General features: G+C 40.3%; 1 protein-coding gene across 3 annotated transcripts in view; it reads right to left on the bottom strand.

Moving 5' to 3' along the window:
* The window catches only part of erbb4 (erb-b2 receptor tyrosine kinase 4), a 273,564-nt gene that overhangs the window by 126,724 nt on the left and 128,620 nt on the right, over positions 1-18,220 (bottom strand). For all 3 annotated transcript variants that reach the window (XM_023329564.1, XM_023329565.1, XM_023329563.1), the window contains exon 2: positions 9,960-10,111. In XM_023329564.1, coding sequence (XP_023185332.1) covers positions 9,960-10,111 — 152 coding nt within the window. The remainder of the gene's footprint in view (positions 1-9,959; positions 10,112-18,220) is intronic.

An 18,220-nucleotide genomic window follows, 5' to 3' on the forward strand; every position in this document is an offset into this window, starting at 1 on the left:
GCTCTTGACCTCCGTCTCTACACCGCGCTCTCAACTCTGTCTGCAGGGAAATGGCCTCTGTCGCTTCAAGAGGAGAGCGTCCAGGTGAAAGCTCTGCTGGCTGGACGAACGCAAACCAGCAGGGGTGAAGTCTGACTGGAAGGAAGACCAAGGAGTTGGTTTACTGTCGTGAAGCGGAGACTTAAAGATGGTTACGGAGTCGATTTACGTCTCCTAACACAGAATCTGCCGTTCAGTTCCTGATCTCAAGAAGCAGGTTAAACGTTTCTGTTTGTGTTTGTTTTTCCAGACTTAGCGTCCATAACTACAATGTTTCATAACCTGCCACACACCTCTACCGCAACACACGTCCGTCCTGGTCAATTGTTCCTCTGCTGCCGTTGAAGCAGAGAAGGTTCCTCAAATTTAACGGCAAATACTGTAGAGTTCATCGCCGGGCAGCTGCTGGGAGTTCTTGATTGAGTGGGTTACGTAAAGGGAAACCACTTGGTGATTTTCAGACTCTTCACATCGGTCTGAACTACCTGATTCCGGATCTTTTCACCCCCTCCAAAAAAAGCGTCTGCAGTCTGAATGGCCATGTCACATTTTAAACGACTCGATGATGTCGAGTCTCCAGATTGCCTCCAGATCGATCAGGAAACGATCTGGTCTGCATGCCATTGGCTCTTTAAAGTCAATCCATAGACGGCGGCGACCATTATTGCTGCTGTGAACAAAGGGCTGCTTTGTGGCACATACGTACGTTCTTCTTGCATTTGTTAAATAGTTAGAATAAGCATGCAGAAAAATCGTATTTCTACAAAAAATCCTAACCGTCCATCAAGGGCTGCTGGGTGAATGTAGCCAAAGACTGGACCCAAAGAACCGGGCCAGGCAGAACACTTTTTCTAATTCGTCCCCTTGTGTCCTGAAATACCTCTAAAGTTTACATTTCTGTGAGTTTCTTCCTGTTTTCCTCAATCTGAAAGGCAAAGTCCAAAGTTCAAAACACTGAATGATGCCCTTCTCCTTTTCTTTTCTGAAGCAAAAAGATAAACGGTAAACATTACTGAAGGTCAGACCGGTGAAACGAGTCTGACAGAGAGCTGCCTGAATTACTGCCTGAGTGGAAATGAATGACATGGAGCCGCTCTGGGAGAAAAGAGAGCAGACTGATCTGATGAGCTGAGTGATGAGTCAAGGAGAAGCAGTCATTCTGACCGACGCTGGTCTCAGGACGTCCCAGCGAGGACAGGTAGTCAGCAGGTCAGGAGAGGAAGCAGAAAGTCGGGAAGAATCCAGAAATCATCAAATTCCTACCAGCAGCTGATCCTGAAAGGTCATGACCCCAAAAACTGTAGCTTCCAACATGGACAAGCCATCCGTCTTCCGGAGAAAGATCTTATGGTGAAACGAGGCAAAGACTGACTTATGTCATCACATGTCGGTGGTAGCGGCAGCGTCATGATGTGGGACTAAAGAAATCCTTTATTTGTTCATTTGATTTCATTAATAAGCGATACTGTTACTCTGTGGCTGATGTTTCTACTGGAAGAAAGACGCAAATTTAACAAAAAAAAATCTATGAGAAGAAAGAAACAAAGAAGGATACAGGAAAGGATGGAGGGATGCAAAGGACAGATGAGTGGAAGCAAGGGAGAAAGGAAAGAAGAAAAGACATGAGGAGGAAAGAAAGCAAACAAAGGTCGGACATATGAGGAAAACAGAAAAAAGACGAGAAAGGAAGGAAGGACATGAAGGAGGAAAGAATTGTTCTCCAAAAAAGGAAGGATGAGAAGTGGTAGAGGAAAAAGCAACAGAAAGGAAGGACAATAAATTCTAGGAATGAAGCAAAGAAGTCAGGACACAACCTTTAGATTAAGAAATAGAGAATGTATTTTATTATTTATCATTCCTAAACTTTAGACAGTGGATTTAACCTCCTTCTCTCTGAGCCACGACTGTAAACCTGAAGCTGTGAGGAACGTGTCGCTTTAAGACGCCTCTCTCTTCTTCTCTGGTCCTCCAGCCACGGAGGAACCTCTCTGCCATCAAACACCACAGAGTTCTGCTGCCGCCATCTTTCCTCCTGTCTCCTCCGGCTGCTGTTTGCAGGAGATAAGCTCAGCGAAGTGCGTGTGTGTGTGTGTATGTCTTTATGCCGACACTGAACACACACCTCTGGAGCTGTGTCATTCATCTCTCCATACAGCTGCCCCACCTGGAGAGCCAAACGGGTGGAGGCAGGCTGCAGCCATCCACTTGATCACCTGTTAGCCTTTAGCAGCTTTACTGGGAGTTTTCTACAAAGTGCTAAAATCGCAGAACAATTTTAACCACGTCATGACTATTTGTTTTAATGCTCTACTTAAAGTTAGACTGGATAGGGTTTCTAGAGGTTTAAACCTTCGGTTGGTTTCGCTGTCCTCCTCCTGTGTCGGGTTGGCTCGTCCTCCTGTTGGCCCGCCAGTCGCCAGGCTGTCTTCACACTCCGACTCTATCCAACTCTTCCTTATGTTTCCTACATGCCTTGTTCTTGGTCTCCACTCTGGAGCCAAACTATGCGATGTTTATATTTTCACACCCACTGTGAATTACGACGGTGATTCACATGCGACGATCTGATCGTCCAAAAACATTGTGATTCTGTAGAGTCAAAACATGGTGTGTATGAACTGATATGTTGTCGGTCCGCAAACATGGACGGACGGCACAAACACGAGCGGCGCCTTCTAAAAACACACAGCTGCCTGCTTTAATAATACAAACACCAAATATAGCTTATTATGCAGGAATACTCACAGTGGAAACCATATTAGCAGAAGCTAACACCTGAAGTGTCCTTATCCCTGCTTTTGAGGGATCAGTCAATCAGCACCGAGAATAAAAAAAAAAGGCGACTCCGCAAATAGTTGGAATTCCTGCAAATAATTTGTATTTACTTTAAAAAATAGAAAAAGTTGACATTTTTACCAATAAAAGCTTGATGCTATGCTATCCAGGCTAGTTAGGCTAATTCGCCATTACTGAGGTAAGTTTCTGTGACGTTTTTTCAATAATAGTAGTTCCCTTACATATAGCGAAAATATATGAGAACTGAGTAGACACCTTGCCTTAGCCAACGTTAGCAACAACTCAACTCTGGGTAAAATCCTGACAAAAATTCCAAACACTGTTGTCTTAGCATGACTTGTGGGCCCAAAAGTGACCGTTAACAATAATAATTGTTGCACATCTACAATCCTGACCGTTAGCCACTTACAGTAGCATTAGCATAGTAAATATGCTCAGCTCTCATGAGCAGGTAGTGTTGACCTGGTTTTAAAATACCACTTAGAGAGGCTAACCTCAGCAGGGCTTTATGGTGACACGGAGCGCTAAGCTAGCTGTGTGGCGGTGGAAAATCTGTAGCGCCCGGTTTTCCTCCAAGCTCTTTTCTTTAAATTCCTCTCCTGCCTCCTTTAAGCTCTCAGATCCATGCAGATAAAAACACACAGCCTGGCGGCAGAGTAGCTGAAAATTGTAATTTTAGTGCAGCAGCTGTTTCCTTCTTTTTTTCCCCGCCTGCTGAAAAAGCGGCGCCCCCTCCGGCTCCTTCCTCGCTGCGTCCGCCCTCCGTTTGTCCACATCCACCCGAGCTCCTGCGGATCCGTCCAGAGGCAGCCCGTGGCTCGGGAAGTGTCGAGATGTGTTCGAGTTTACGAGTCTCGATTTTGAACTTTGCGTGAACCGTTGCACTGCAACTTGAGAGCATTATGTTAAAGCCTGGGACCGGCAGAGGAGGAATGGATGGAAGTTGAGCAGAGACAGATGAAGAAGTTCTGAGCTGTGCAGCTGCGTTCAGGAGGAAAACGTGCTCCTCGATCACGCGTCGTTCTTTTTTTAGCCTAAACATTTGATTTAGAAGAATTATAAGACGCTATAAAAGCTGTCCTTTATTTGCAGCCGTTAGGATGTTGATGGAATCAGTCTGGTTGCTGGTGACCAGCAGGATGTTTGCAGCTCCAGATCCGCCTCACCTCTTTCACATTCATTTAACGATCCCACAGATGCCTAATTGTTTCCCTAATGATGCCGAGTCTAATGGGACTGTTTTTGCTCTTCATTTGATAGTGCTGGCCCAGTAATTAGACTGCACCTCACTTCATTAAACAGCAGGAGGGGAGCGAGGGAGGGGCTAGGCCCCGATGGCGAACGCAATAGAAACACAATGAGACCCGACAACAGGAAGCAGCTTCTCACCCAGAAGGTGGAGCCTCTCTTTGTGTCTACAACGTCACACGGCGTTTACCGTCCTGGAAGACACACGGGGGTCATTTCATTAAAAAAGAGACAGTAGCGATTCTGATGTCAGCTGGAGGACTTCAATAAATAAATCAGACATGTTCTGATGTTATTGTGGCATTTGGTAAATAGAAATGATTTTGGTTATTCTAAACAAGAGAAAGTTGAACAAAAAAAAGGTGAATGAAACTTTTGGTTTCAACTATAAATACGATCTAAGATATTAAAGCAGTGGGGCGCGCCCCCTGGGGGGGGTCGCAGTGCCATTGCCAGTGTTTTGTTGAAATAAACTTCAGTGAAGTTTGAAAACAAAATATGTGTTTAGGTTTATGTCTGGTTGAACGATGCGTGTGCCCAATTAAATCTTTTTTTTCTTTTTTGTGGGGGATTTTATTGTAATCCATAGGGAGGCCCAGGAAATCTTTGGGAACCACTGTATTAAAGTATTAAAATGAAATAAAAATGAAGAATTGAATAATAGAATAAGGCTTGAAAACCACCAGAATATATAAAATTAAATGTTATAACTATTTGTTAACATTAGCATGCTAGCTTAGCATGTTTGCTTGTATTTAAACTAGATTTAATAATTGTCTAAATCTGAAAATTTGTTTGGTCATTTGGGAAAATAAAATGTCGCAGTTTGTTAGAATGACTGAGTTCAGTTGGTGTAAAAAAAAAAAGAAGAAAAGATGGAAAATTATTAAATTAATCTAATATTAAAAATTAAACCTATGAAGAAGACACATAAAACAAAATTTGAGAAACAATATTAATATGAAGCATAAGGAGACAACTAGAGTAGCAAATCAATATAAGATGCAGACTATAAAAAATAAGAAATAAATTGTTGAAAATGTTTTGCAGGCAAATTCAAACATTTGCGGAAAAAGTATAACAGATTATGAAATAATTAAGTGAAATAAACCACTCGAAATATAAATCAATATGGAAAATGTGACAAAATGATAAAAAATATGAGAGCTGATTCCTCTAAGCAAAAAATCTGCACTCTAAAATGTTCATTGTGTTATTAAATATGAGTGTTAAACTAGAAAATTTCTGACGAAATTTAAATTAGGCCTGCCAAAGTGTGCCTGTCGGTTGGCACACTTCGTGGGCGTTCTGATGCTACAAATTAGCATCAATGCTAAAGTAAGCTACAATGTACTGAATAGCATGTGGAGATTGACAAACATGTTGAGTAACATGGACTTATGCCATTCAGTATGTTGAAATTAGTGTACAAGTTAAAATGAGCCAAACTGCTAACATTAGCCAAAATGCTGTCAGTAGCATGTGGAGCATCACTCCATTCAGTGTACTAAGCATGGCTAATAAATAAGAAAAATAGCTAAAAGCTTCTTTTAGGGAAAAGGCTAATGCTAATGGGGGCAGTGAAATGCAAAGGTTTGTGCTAAGGTTAATTTACTGTCTTGCGCAGCAGGGCAGTGCAATAACCTGAAAGAAAAAAGATAGTAAAGGCTAATATTAGTTAGCACTACCCTGAGAGGAATATTTAGGCTTTTATTTTGGAATTCCGTTACAAAACGTAACGCAGTGTCACTGTTGCTCCCCGTGATTAAGCTCATAATTACAATCCTCTGTACTGAATAGCTCTCTGATAGCAGACGGTGTCCATAAACAAGTTTACTAAATATTGTACAATAACTGAAAACAGAGATGTAACTTCTATCATGAATATAGATTAGCCAAAAACCCTCCAAATTACAATGAAATACTTCTACTTCTGGTGGGCGACGGAAGTAACACCCTTAATCGTTTCCCCAGTAAGCCTCCCAGGAATAAGGTTGATAGAATGTTCAATTCTAATGGTATCAATGACATCAGCAGTTATGACGTCACTCTATGATACCACAAAGGAGTCTCTCTCTTGAATGTAGCTCGCAGACAGCGTTTTCTCAGACCTGTTCCACAGTTCTATCGCGACAGATCACTCTTCAGAGCAAGTTCGAAATTAATTGAAACAAGCGGGATATCGATTCCAGATATTACACGCCTTTCAGAGAAGCAAGAATTTACCAGAACATCGACATGAAGCAACAACAGATTGTTTGTGAACATGAAGCTTTTCCAGCTGAGCTTTCATGGGTCGACATGATGGACCTCAACATCCAAGTCGACTTCGACGAAGTCATTTCTTTTGAAGATGACAGCGACAGCCCCATTGAGCCGGAAGATGAATCAGCAGAGATTCAGGGGGAATCAGGTCCTTCTGGCAACTTTGAGAGTCCAACATCATTGGAAGTCAAGCAGGAAACAACTCCCTCTGCTGGCTTCGAGATCACCCCCTCAGTTGAAGTTGTGGAAGAAACAAGCCAACACGTCATCGATCTCACAAACCAGGTAGACTATCTTAAAAAAGAGTTGCAGAGTAAGATTTTGGATCTCCATGAGGAAAGAGACCGAAGGATTGCATATCAGGCTGAAGTCAAATCACATCAGGAGGAGATTCAAAAACTGCAAAATATGGTAGTAAAAGAACATCACCTGCGAGTCAAACGTGAACAAGAAAGAAACGTGCCAGAGATTAAAGATGTGTCAAATGTTTCCTGCTCTTCCAAAGTTACAGCCGACAAGAGCATCCATCAACAGCTGGATTATTTCAAGAGGGAGGCTGAAAAATATGCCTCCCGCAACAAAGGCCTGATAGAAGTCATGGTTGAAGAATACAGAGTGAGACTTAAATATGAGGAGCAGCTCAAAAGTCACACAGAGCAAGCTTCCAAATTCAAAGCACAGGAGGAAATGGTAACATCTCTGCAGGGTCAGGTTGCAGACCTGAAGGTGAAGTTAAAACTTGCTCTGGAAAACAACCGTCCTAGAGTCTCCACCCAACCAGAGGTCCCCCTGCAGACAGAAGGCTCCCTACGAACAGAAGAGTCCAAGGAAAGACAGACCTCCAATCTATCAGTGAGGTCTAACGAAAGACAGACCTCCCATCAACCAGGGAGGTACGCGGAAAGACAGACCTCCAATCAATCAGTGAGGTCTAACGAAAGACAGACCTCCCATCAACCAGGGAGGTACGAGGAAAGACAGACCTCCAATCTATCTGGGAGGTCTAACGAAAGACAGACCTCCCATCAACCAGGGAGGTACGAGGAAAGACAGACCTCCTATCTATCTGGGAGGTCTAACGAAATACAGACCTCCAATCAACCAGGGAGGTACGAGGAAAGACAGACCTCCAATCTATCAGGGAGGTACGAGGAAAGACAGACCTCCAATCTATCAGGGAGGTACGAGGAAAGACAGACCTCCCATCAATCAGGGAGGTCTAACGAAAGACAGACCTCCAATCAACCAGGGAGGTACGAGGAAAGACAGACCTCCAATCTATCAGGGAGGTACGAGGAAAGACAGACCTCCAATCTATCAGGGAGGTACGAGGAAAGACAGACCTCCAATCTATCAGGGAGGTCTATCGAAAGACAGACCTCCAGTCAACCAGGGGTCTCCATGCATAGCGTGGCTCGGCCTTTGCACCGACCCACACCCAGGTTGCAATCAGAGGAGTCCACGCAAAGCCAAACCTCCACACAAACATGGAGGTCCGAGGAAAGACAGACGTCCATGCAACCAACCTCCACTGGTTGCATGAAGGGGCTTCATGTTGGCGTTGGCGTGAAGGCCAGTCTATGCCCGGCTCGGCCTTTACACCGACCCACCCCCAGGTGGCACTAACCTAGGTCACTATCCAAACCTAGGTTTTGCTAACACTCGGCATTAATTGCTTGATTAATTGAGCTCTCTAAATTGTCCTAAGGTGTGAATGTGTGTGTGCAAGGATAAGTGTGTTAGATGATGGATGGATGAATATTTGTTAAAAGTGTCTGACAGTAGAATATGAAACAGAGAATCTGCGAAAATGCATCTAGCTCTGCTACTGTCCAGAAACATCCAATCAGAACCAAAAAGGCAAACCTTTGGTTCTGATTGGTTTCTAATGCGTTGAATGTGTCTCAGCACATTCAACGCATTAGACTACTAGTGACTGCAGCTACACAATTGGCAGAAAAACACCCTAATATTATATCATCATTGTTTATAATGATTTAGAAAACAAAATGCTGTACAGGTTTGTCAAAACTATTTCGACCCACATTAGAACTTTGCATTGATTTCCTTCATTTTAGTAGCTGTGATTTTGCCTAATCCACACATTTTCAATAACCCCAAACAATATTAGTCTATTCCTAACCCTAACCCTATCTAAAACTTAATTAGCATCTTACCTCTAAATGTTACCCCTGACCCAAAGCAATGAGTCCATCATATTAGGACCAGGTTTTGGTCCTAATATGATGGAACTAATGCAGTGTTTCTCAATTCTGGTCCTCAGGCCCCCCTTGCCCTGCATGTTTCAGGTGTTCCCCTTCTGCCACACACCTGGATTGAATCTGTGGGTGATTAACATGCTACTGCAGAAGAGGTCATGCTGTTCTGAAACAGAGACACACCTAAAACATGCAGAGCAGGGGGTTTAAGGACTGGAATTGAGAAGCACTGACCTAATGTGATACTGGACATATAATGGTACGTTCACACCAAATGCGTTTTGAACGTCAGGCGCAGCTGGTTTGCATTCAAAGTCTATGTGGAGGCGCGTCGAGGGCCGTTGCGTCGCGCTTCAAGCCTCTAGAGCGGCACGATTTGAACCGTTTGGAGCGTTTGACAAATCTAGCGCATCCAACGCTTCACATAGACTTTGAATATAAACCAGACTCGCCTGACGCTCAAATCGTGTTTGATGTTAATGCACCATTAAAATGTTCAGTTCCACTGGTAACAATGACATCAGCAGTGATGACATCACTCTTTGATGCAACAAATGAATCTCTCTTGAGTGTAGCACACAGGCTGTTTTTCAGACCTGTTCCTGTTTCAGAGTTATAAGTTATAAGTTATGAATCTTCTCCAGGAGTATTGTTAAAATGATTTGAAGGCACAGAATCAGCCCAGTACAGGTTCACATTCTCAGGTTAGAGAGACTCACCTGGTATAAAGTTAATTTTTCGGTACTGGAATCACACCGAAGATAAATTAGTTTAATCAAAGTATGTCATGAATATGTGTGCATGTACTCCATCTTAAGTCCAGAGCATAGTAGCATTTTGTTGCTTTTGCCACCACTAGATTATATGCATATAAGATATAACATAAACAGCACCATTCAGAGATGCAGTGAGTTTATAGCAGTTGTTCCACCATGTCTGTAGTTCTGACGTTCTGCCATCACTGTGGTTCTAAAGAGCAGCTCAGAGAGGCAGACTAAATTCTGTCTATTTTGAGTCTAACTGACACTGTTTTGTGTCAGTTAGACTTTTGTTTTGAGTTGAATTTGACTCGTTTTTGTTAATTATGTCGCCACAGTTACTCGAAATGCCAACAAAAGTAGAGCCGCACGTTTTGATATATATATTGTGAGGGGCCACGCAGCGGTACGAGCCGCATTAACGGTAGTAGGAAGCAGCAGTTATTTTGAGTGTAGAACAATAGGGGCAATGCATAGCAATGCATAGGGATATAATCCCTATGCATTGCTATGGGCAGGCCCCAATGAGTGTGTAGAGTAACAAAGTCAGAGCTGCTGGCCAGCAGCCGGTCTCTGTCCATGGTGCTGAACACAGAGCTCCCCTCTCACAGCGACACAGAACACACACTCCTACCTTCAGGAAGGACAGGTTGCGATTTCGGTCGATGCTGGTGATCTCCAGGTTGCCCATGACGACCTCGCAGTTCTCGTAGAGCTTCCTCAGGGTGCGGTACTGCTGGTCCAGGTCGGACAGCGTGCTCAGCTTGTTCTCCGTACCCGGGCAGACTGGACACAAGCGCACAGAACCAGGGACAAGGTTGAGATGTGAGGATTTACTCGAGTTAGTTTCTGTTTACTAAAAAAAAAAAATGGAAAATTTTATTCACGGTTATATAAAATGTGAGAAATGATCCAAACTAAAAGCTCTCATTGTGCGAACGCGAAAGAACAAGTTCTGAGACATGGACAAGGATGGGATCGAGCGGACGGATGGGACCCAGAAAACAAATGGGGCCCAGAGGATGGATGAGTCCCAGAGAACAAATTTCGTGTCCTACAGTTTGCCTGTGGGACCGCCAAACGGTTGAATCAAAGTTCCTCAGATTACGCTGCTTGACCTTTTCAGAGGTTTCCTCTGTGAGACTTCACCGATGGAGACGGAGCCGCCGCTTTAGCGAGGATCATTTGTTGCTGCGCCTCCATATAGGAGGACCTAGTGACCTAAAACTGGATCCTGACCAGGATTATTTAGGCCAAAATATAACATTTATGAATCAGAAATGGCGTTTTATTCATATTATGTGATGTTATAACTTAAACAGGATTTGTTTGGGGTTTTTTTTTTAATCAGCCGTTAGCCACCGCATTCAGAGTGAAAGCAAATAAATGCTTAAAATGTGTTTGACTTTTTAAACTGGATTCCAAAATAAATCAGCCTTTTAGAAACCTTCAGGTTTATTGAGAGGATTATGGAACACTCCCTGACCCACATTTCCCTAAAAACCTTTTTTCCTGCTAAATAATCCACACCAGAAAACGTTGAATTGAACGGAAAATCAGATTTTTTTCATAATTCGAAGAGAAATAAGTGAAGAAATGCAGCGGCCCGTCCTCTGCAGCGCTGCTGATGAATGAAAGACGTTTGTCAGATGCGGCAGCTACCTCTGTAATTAGTTCCTCCCGTTTCCAGCCCTTATGGGTCCCCCCCTCAACCCAGAGACCATCTGCTTCATTCAGCCTATGTGTGTGTGTGTGTGACTGCTCTGACTCAAACGGCCCATTAAAGTTTGTTCGACTCTCTCTGAACTCGACGTGTCGTTTTTACAGTGTACAAATTTTGAGTTTGATTTTTATTTTTTCCGGGTTTTCATATTTCCCTCCACTAAAAAATGTTCTGAAAAAACATTCGGATTACGTTCATGTGCATGAAAAACATCTTCAGTTTTGTGAGTTTCCAGGTTTTTTTAAAAATTAAAAACACGTTTCATATCAGAATCAAATGTTTGAAGGCAATTATTGTTGCATAAAATAAAGACAAAAATTGTTTTATTTATCCCTAATTTTTATTATTTTTTGCTTTGGATTACATTTCTTTAGTTTAAATTAGCTTAAAATAAGTAATTTCATCTTGTTTTGCAGTGATGACAGCTCTATTGTTTCATTATCTCTCAATAATTTTCTTCTGATTATGATTTGGGTTTCATTTTAAAAGTGACTTTTGTTTTATTTGTTTTAATAAAGATTTAATCGTTTCATTTTCAAGCTAATGAATGATATTTTTTTTATGATTAAAGTTTCATTATTTCACCATAAGGCTTGTTTTGTGCTGATTTACACATGAAATGATTTAGTTATGTTGTATTTATTACATCATTCTGCATCAGCAAATGTCCTTTAATTATAATCATAATATTTTTAATTTATTTTTGAGGCAACACATTAATATATTATTATTTTCAGTAATAAAAACTGTAATTATAATTCAATGTAGAGTTTGCTTACATTTGATAATATGTAATATTTAAAATTTTCTTTGTGTTAAACTAATATTGTTGTGATTATTCAGTTCTGACATATTACATTAGGATAAAGGCTAATTTAATTTGGTCATGTTTGTATGATTATTCAAATCTTCCTATTTTATTGGCATAATCATGATTTCTTGATTTCATCATCTCAACATATTGAAGATGATTTTTTATGTGGTGATAAATTATTTACCATATTATTTAACCCTAATAAAGCTTATATTGGCATATTAATCATTTTTCTCTCAGTCGTTTTTGTGGATTTTGATTCATTTTTTGATTGTTTGGAGATGAAATTCCTTTGGATATTATCTATAATCTGCACAAAACATCCTAATACATTTTAATAAAATACATATTTTGTATCTATTCTATTTTATTAATCTCTAGATGACAAAATCAAATAAATCATGTCAACTTTATCTCATTATTTTGAGGTAAATATGACTTATTAATTCCAATATTTCATATGCAATGTTTGTTTTTTTCCTAACCATTAATCAGATACTTCTTCATATTGCTTTGGAAAACAAAAAGCTGTACAAAAACATCAAAGGAAAAAATACTTTCTGTTTTTGTGAAAAGCATTGATCTTATATTAATAAGAAAGCAACATAGTTCCTTCTTCATCAGAGGTCCAGACAGCCAGATTGGCAAACGTAGAGAAGCTCAAAATATGAGAAGGAAGGAAGAACATCTATCATTGTCGTGCGCTAACATGACGGAGCTATGCTTGGCTTGGCTCAGGAAAACATAAACATATTTCATCATTTGATCGTATGAAAAGCTCATCCTTGAGTTGTTTGTTTTTTTCCAGTCAGCTTTCTTAGTCACGTTTCATGGCAAGCTATACGCGGATGAAATGTCAATAATATTAGCTAGAAAACTACGTTTTATTGAAGAAAAAAAAAGAAGCAGAGTTTGTTGGTCAGACTGATTCTTCGTGTTTTCTTTAGGCAGCATTAAAGCAGAACAAAGAAGCCGCCGTTCGTAATTCGGACGGGATGTCAGCTGCTTGACGTTTATGCGCATCGTTCTGAAGATATTCACGGCTCAGTCGGTTTAAAACGCTCAGTTGAACGCCTCGCCTCTCCGAAAGCCTCCTGTTGCAGCGCAACATGTCAACAATCTGAACTCGTGCATTTCATAGACATGCACTTTGCCTCAAATGTGAACAAAAATCAGCATCATTTATGCTTATATTAAAAATCGCATAAGCTACTCTGCACTGTAGCAGCATCCATTCGTTCAATTAATGATTTATTCAGTTTTGTAACCACAAATAGAGTCAATCTGTAATTTAAAACAACGATATAGCTATTGGTTTGTCAGCTAGCATTAGCGTTTTAGCAAGTTTTTGCTCTAACTGTAAGTAGCATACAAAGCCGAGTGAGATGTTAGCCTGGTGATAGTTATTATGCTAACATTCAAATTATTGTCATCATACTAGTTAATGTTAGCATGCAAGCTAATGTTAGCATTTAGCTAATATTTTAACATATTCTCAGCTGAAAGCTAAAGTTTTACAAGACAAAATGAAGACAATGCGAATCATCAAGCAATTGTTACAGTTTTAGCTAGCACTATTGTTTTAGCTAATTGTTGCTAACAATGTGTAAACATACTCTGTTGAGTAAGTTAATGTTGGCCATCATGCAAAATAATGTTATCATTTTGGCTAACTAATGATATGCATTTAGATTTTTTGCAACACTGATTTTATGTGAATATATATATATATATATATATATATATATATATATAAAGCATACTTGTTGATTAAAATAATAATTTTAAACCTATACCAGTGATTATATAATCCAACTTAGAATTGTTGGTATAACTTTAAAGACTGATCTTAAGGAACTTTTTCCTCCAGTCTGACTGACAGCTTCAGCTATTTTGGAAAAGAAGTAAACAAAAATAAAAATAAGTCAGTTCCTGGATGATTAAAAACTGGCAGATGTGCTTCAACAAACTCCACCAGAAGACAACTGGAAATTTGGAAAAGTTTTGAAGATTTCATTTGCTTACCCTCGATTTTGCAACAGCATGTTTTTCTTTCTTTTCTTTTTTTTTTTTACTTTGCCTGACAGGAAGACGCAGGGACAAGTTGAGGCTTTTCTTACCTCATTCTGCCGATTCTGTCAAACATCCGAACCAGTTTAATGATCTCAGACAAACCAATTCCTACAGATATTTAAAAATCAATCTTTGCTCTCAGTGGTTCAAACGATGTCACACCCGGGAATCTGTTAAACCTGCGTCGGTGACCTTTTAATGCCCAATTATGACCTTATATACAGTACAGACCAAAGGTTTGGACACACCTTTCTAATTCAATGGGTTTTCTATATTTTCATGACTATTTATAAGGCAAGAAATCCCACTTATTAACCTGACAGGGCAGGTTGACCTATGAAGTGAAAACCATTTCAGGTGACGACCTCTTGAAGCTCATCAAGAAAATGCAGAGTGTGTGCAAAGCAGTAATCACAGCAAAAGGTTGCTACTTTGAAGAAACTAGAATATAAGGGGTATTTTCAGTTGTTTTACACTTTTTTGTTTAGTGCATATTTCCACATGTGTTATTCATAGTTTTGATGCCTTCAGTGTGAATCTACAACGTCAATAGTCAATGAGTTTCTTTTTAATTCAAAGGAAACTCATTGAATTAAAAGGTGTGTCCAAACTTTTGGTCTGTACTGTAAGTTAACCTAACAGAGTGTGAGATGTTCTGATGAATGTTGTCTCTGTTTCAGTTAGAAAGGAGAGTCATTGCCTAGCTGAACTTGGTCCCATATTGAACCACATTGAAAGCTCATAAACTCCCATATTGCTTTATGGATCGTTGGCTCGGCGAAGATGAGCGGCTCCGTCCGCTCGATGAGCCGCGGTGCTGCTGCTGCTGGGTGTTTGGGACAGGAAGGCAGGAAATATATATATATATATATAAAAAAGGACCTGGACAATGGTGACAAATGAGATCTGCTGACCACACACAAACAGAGAGGCGAGTTATGAAACGCGTCCAAACAGGACAGGAAGTCCAAAAAAAAAAGAGAGAAAAAAAGAGTCCGATCAATACGCGCGTGTGCATGAGGATTTATTTTTCTATCGGTGTGCAGAGATGAAAGGTTAGCAGGCTTCTGTAATAATCTGTTATTAAAACCTAAAACTGAGTGTGTGTGGGCGTGTGTGTGTGTGTGTGCCGGCTTCTGTCTGTGTGTCCTTATAAAACATCAGTGGGGAGAGGTGAAAAGTGAGGGGAAAGCTGCTCTGAAAAGCCAATATCAGACACACCCACACCCACACGCACGCACACACACAGATTTGGGGTGAGACAGCAAGGTGAAGCCAAGCAAAGAAATAAATCGAAATAGAATGAAGCAAGACAAAGAGAGAAAGACAACCTTGTGTGTGGGAGACATTAGCATTCACAGCGGCTCTCTGTACTGTAAGCGCTCTTCCACAGAGTCCACATCCATCTGACGCAGCTCTGCCCAACTTCCTGTTCCTGCTCTGCTCAGACGTCACTTCCTGTTCCACGTGGTTCATTCATTAGCTCGGTGTGGTGCAGGTCGGTGAAGTCAAGAGTTTTTTGTTTTTTTTCTGGTATTAATAGAGATTTTTGGTGTTGGGAAGATGAAACTTCCCCAGCAGACGCGCCTCCGGGTTTGGGCGACTAAATGTTAGCCGACAAGAGATCCGGGCTCAATTCTAGCCCAGAAACTCTAAAGAAGTGACTTTGAGCAGAGATAATTCAAAGAGTCTATTTGTTACTTAAACTGCAGGGAAAACGTCCCAAGTGTCTCAGTGATAAACAGCCGGCATCCTGCGAAAGTTTGCAGCAACGAGTTTCTAGCGGCACAAAGGCCAGACGTCCACAGACGGTTCTCACAGACGGCGTTTTCTAATCTGCTCCTGGGAGACGTTTCCTCCCGCTCTGATGCAACGCGTTGCTGCAGACAGCAACGCGTTGCAGTCTGCTGCGGCGCGTAGATCTGAACGGAGGTTTGTTGAGATAATGCGCGATCTGGGAGGAACACGACTGGAGTGAAATGGCAGAAATCCCACCGAAGCAGGAGACATTTAATTACTTTTTTATTATTACAAAACGGACTTTATGGCACGACGAACAGGCTGACGTTCCCGGATAACTTTATTCAGAAAATCACCATTCACTCCGGCTTTACATTATTCAAATTCACAAGTGGAACTGATACGTTTTACATACATTTTACATTCACATACGTTTTAAATATGTATTTTTTTCTATTTCACTCCTCTTACCTTCCGAACTATAACATGTATACTAAATTTACTTTAATGTTAGTTAAAAAAGAAGTTTAAATGCAGAAATGAAGAATAATGTGCAAGTATTTGCAATGGTTTAGAGTCCAAAACCAGTTTAAGTTCTTAAAGGAACATGTTAGAAAATGTGTTTGTTGTACACTTGAGCTAGAGTTTCATTACTGCTGTAATAAATTCAAAACCAAACTCATATGCATCCACTACAGACTAATATTATTCAGTGAAATGACTAACACTCTAAGAATATTCCGTGTAATACAGCCGGCTTTGGGTGAGCACATTCTTCTAACACTTTTTCCTTCCACCAAACTTTCTATTATTATGCTCGAATACAGCACAATGGACATGCATTCATCAGCCACAATAAGCAGAATTAGCATACGTATTTAAACACATGACTCTGAGTAATGAATGTGTAAAATATGAGGCTTTGTTTTGTTTTTTTTTTAAGAATTAGCCTCCGAGATGAAATGTCTCTGAGTGTCCTACTGGCCTGATTCAGCTCTGCTAGCATGTCACATCTGATACAGTTATGAATTTCTAACAGGTGTCCATAACTTTATTGGATTAGACGGTTAACATCTCCCTCCTTTCCAGATTGGTCTCTCTTTCTGAGGAGTCACTTTGGATGAGTGACTGACAAGTTTTCAATAGTATCTTAATTATTAGTTTAATGATGACGGTTTGGATTGTACAGCACTTCTTTTAATTTACAAGTTGAAGGAATTAAGTTGGGGGCAAAAGAAGAAAACATAACATTGTATGTATTGAGTTTGTTAGCCTGCTGCTAACACACATGCTAGCAGCCTCTCAGTCTGATGCAACATCAACATCACACCCGGCGGCCCTCGAGCCTCATGTTGGACCCCCCCAGTCAACAGTAATAAATGTGACTTTTGGGTGAATTAGCAGATTTTTATCAAATATCTGAAGCAGGTGATTCATCAAGATCACTTCTTCTACATTCATAGAAAGGTTTTTGTAGTGACCTGGAAGGTCAGATACAAAGCACCATTAAATTATTACCATTGTCAAAGCAAAAAAATAAAAAGAAGAAAGAAAAAGAAACATTTATGTTATATGCAAATACAGTGAAATGTTACGTTATGATAAAATCAAACACTTCATTCTATGGTGTCCAAATGTTTTTGCCGAATGGCCCAACATCATCAAATCAAAATAATCATCGTTTGAGATGATTATTTTGTACCATGTAACATTTTCCATTTCAAAAGGATTTTCATTTACCAGTGAAATTGATACACTGTAAAAAAAATAAATAAAAAAAAAGTCTCCATGTGCATCAGTAGGCTGTGCTGTGGCACTAAATATGAACCATGGATGGGTGGCAAATGGCCCCTAAACCGAACGTTGGTCACACTTTGTTTAAAAGAGCCGAACACCTAGCATGACACGTTACATGCTATGCTAGGAGTTGCAGTGCTTACAATAAAAAAAATAAAAGACATGTATGTTTGTACTTAGGGATTTTAATGCGATTCTATTCCTCTTGAAATCACATTCAGTTTGGGCTAAAAGACGTAGCGGTGCTAACAGCAACGTTTGAAAGAAAGTGTAATTATTATGTGTCCTATTAAACTGCAAAATAATTCAGCCACAGAAATACATTTAACGATTATTACATAACCGGCTGCTAATGAATTTAAATGACTCCATTTAAGTCGTGCTAATTTGTCCAAACTCCAGACTTTGGGGTCGTGCTGTTTAATAGAGTTGAGAACAGAATAATGGAGTTGAAGAAGTCAGCAGTTACTGCACTCCGCTGAACTTCTCCCTTCATGTTGCACACTTTGGTCTGCAAGGCGATATTTGAAAGTAGAGGGAAGTTAAAAGACACCTGGATCCATTTTTGTGTAACACTAGCTTCAAAATCTACATTTTATTCATGCTTTTTTTTGTTGTTGTTGTCATTCTTGATTAAAGAACTCATTTTCTGAGCTGAAAACAAAACAGGAGAAACAACTTTGTAGACATATGAAAGTAGAATACAGAGCCGATAAGCCTTTGTTTTAATGCACACCGACACTCTGAA

Source organism: Xiphophorus maculatus, chromosome 24 (assembly GCF_002775205.1).
Source record: "Xiphophorus maculatus strain JP 163 A chromosome 24, X_maculatus-5.0-male, whole genome shotgun sequence".
In the NCBI taxonomy this organism is placed as follows: domain Eukaryota; kingdom Metazoa; phylum Chordata; class Actinopteri; order Cyprinodontiformes; family Poeciliidae; genus Xiphophorus; species Xiphophorus maculatus.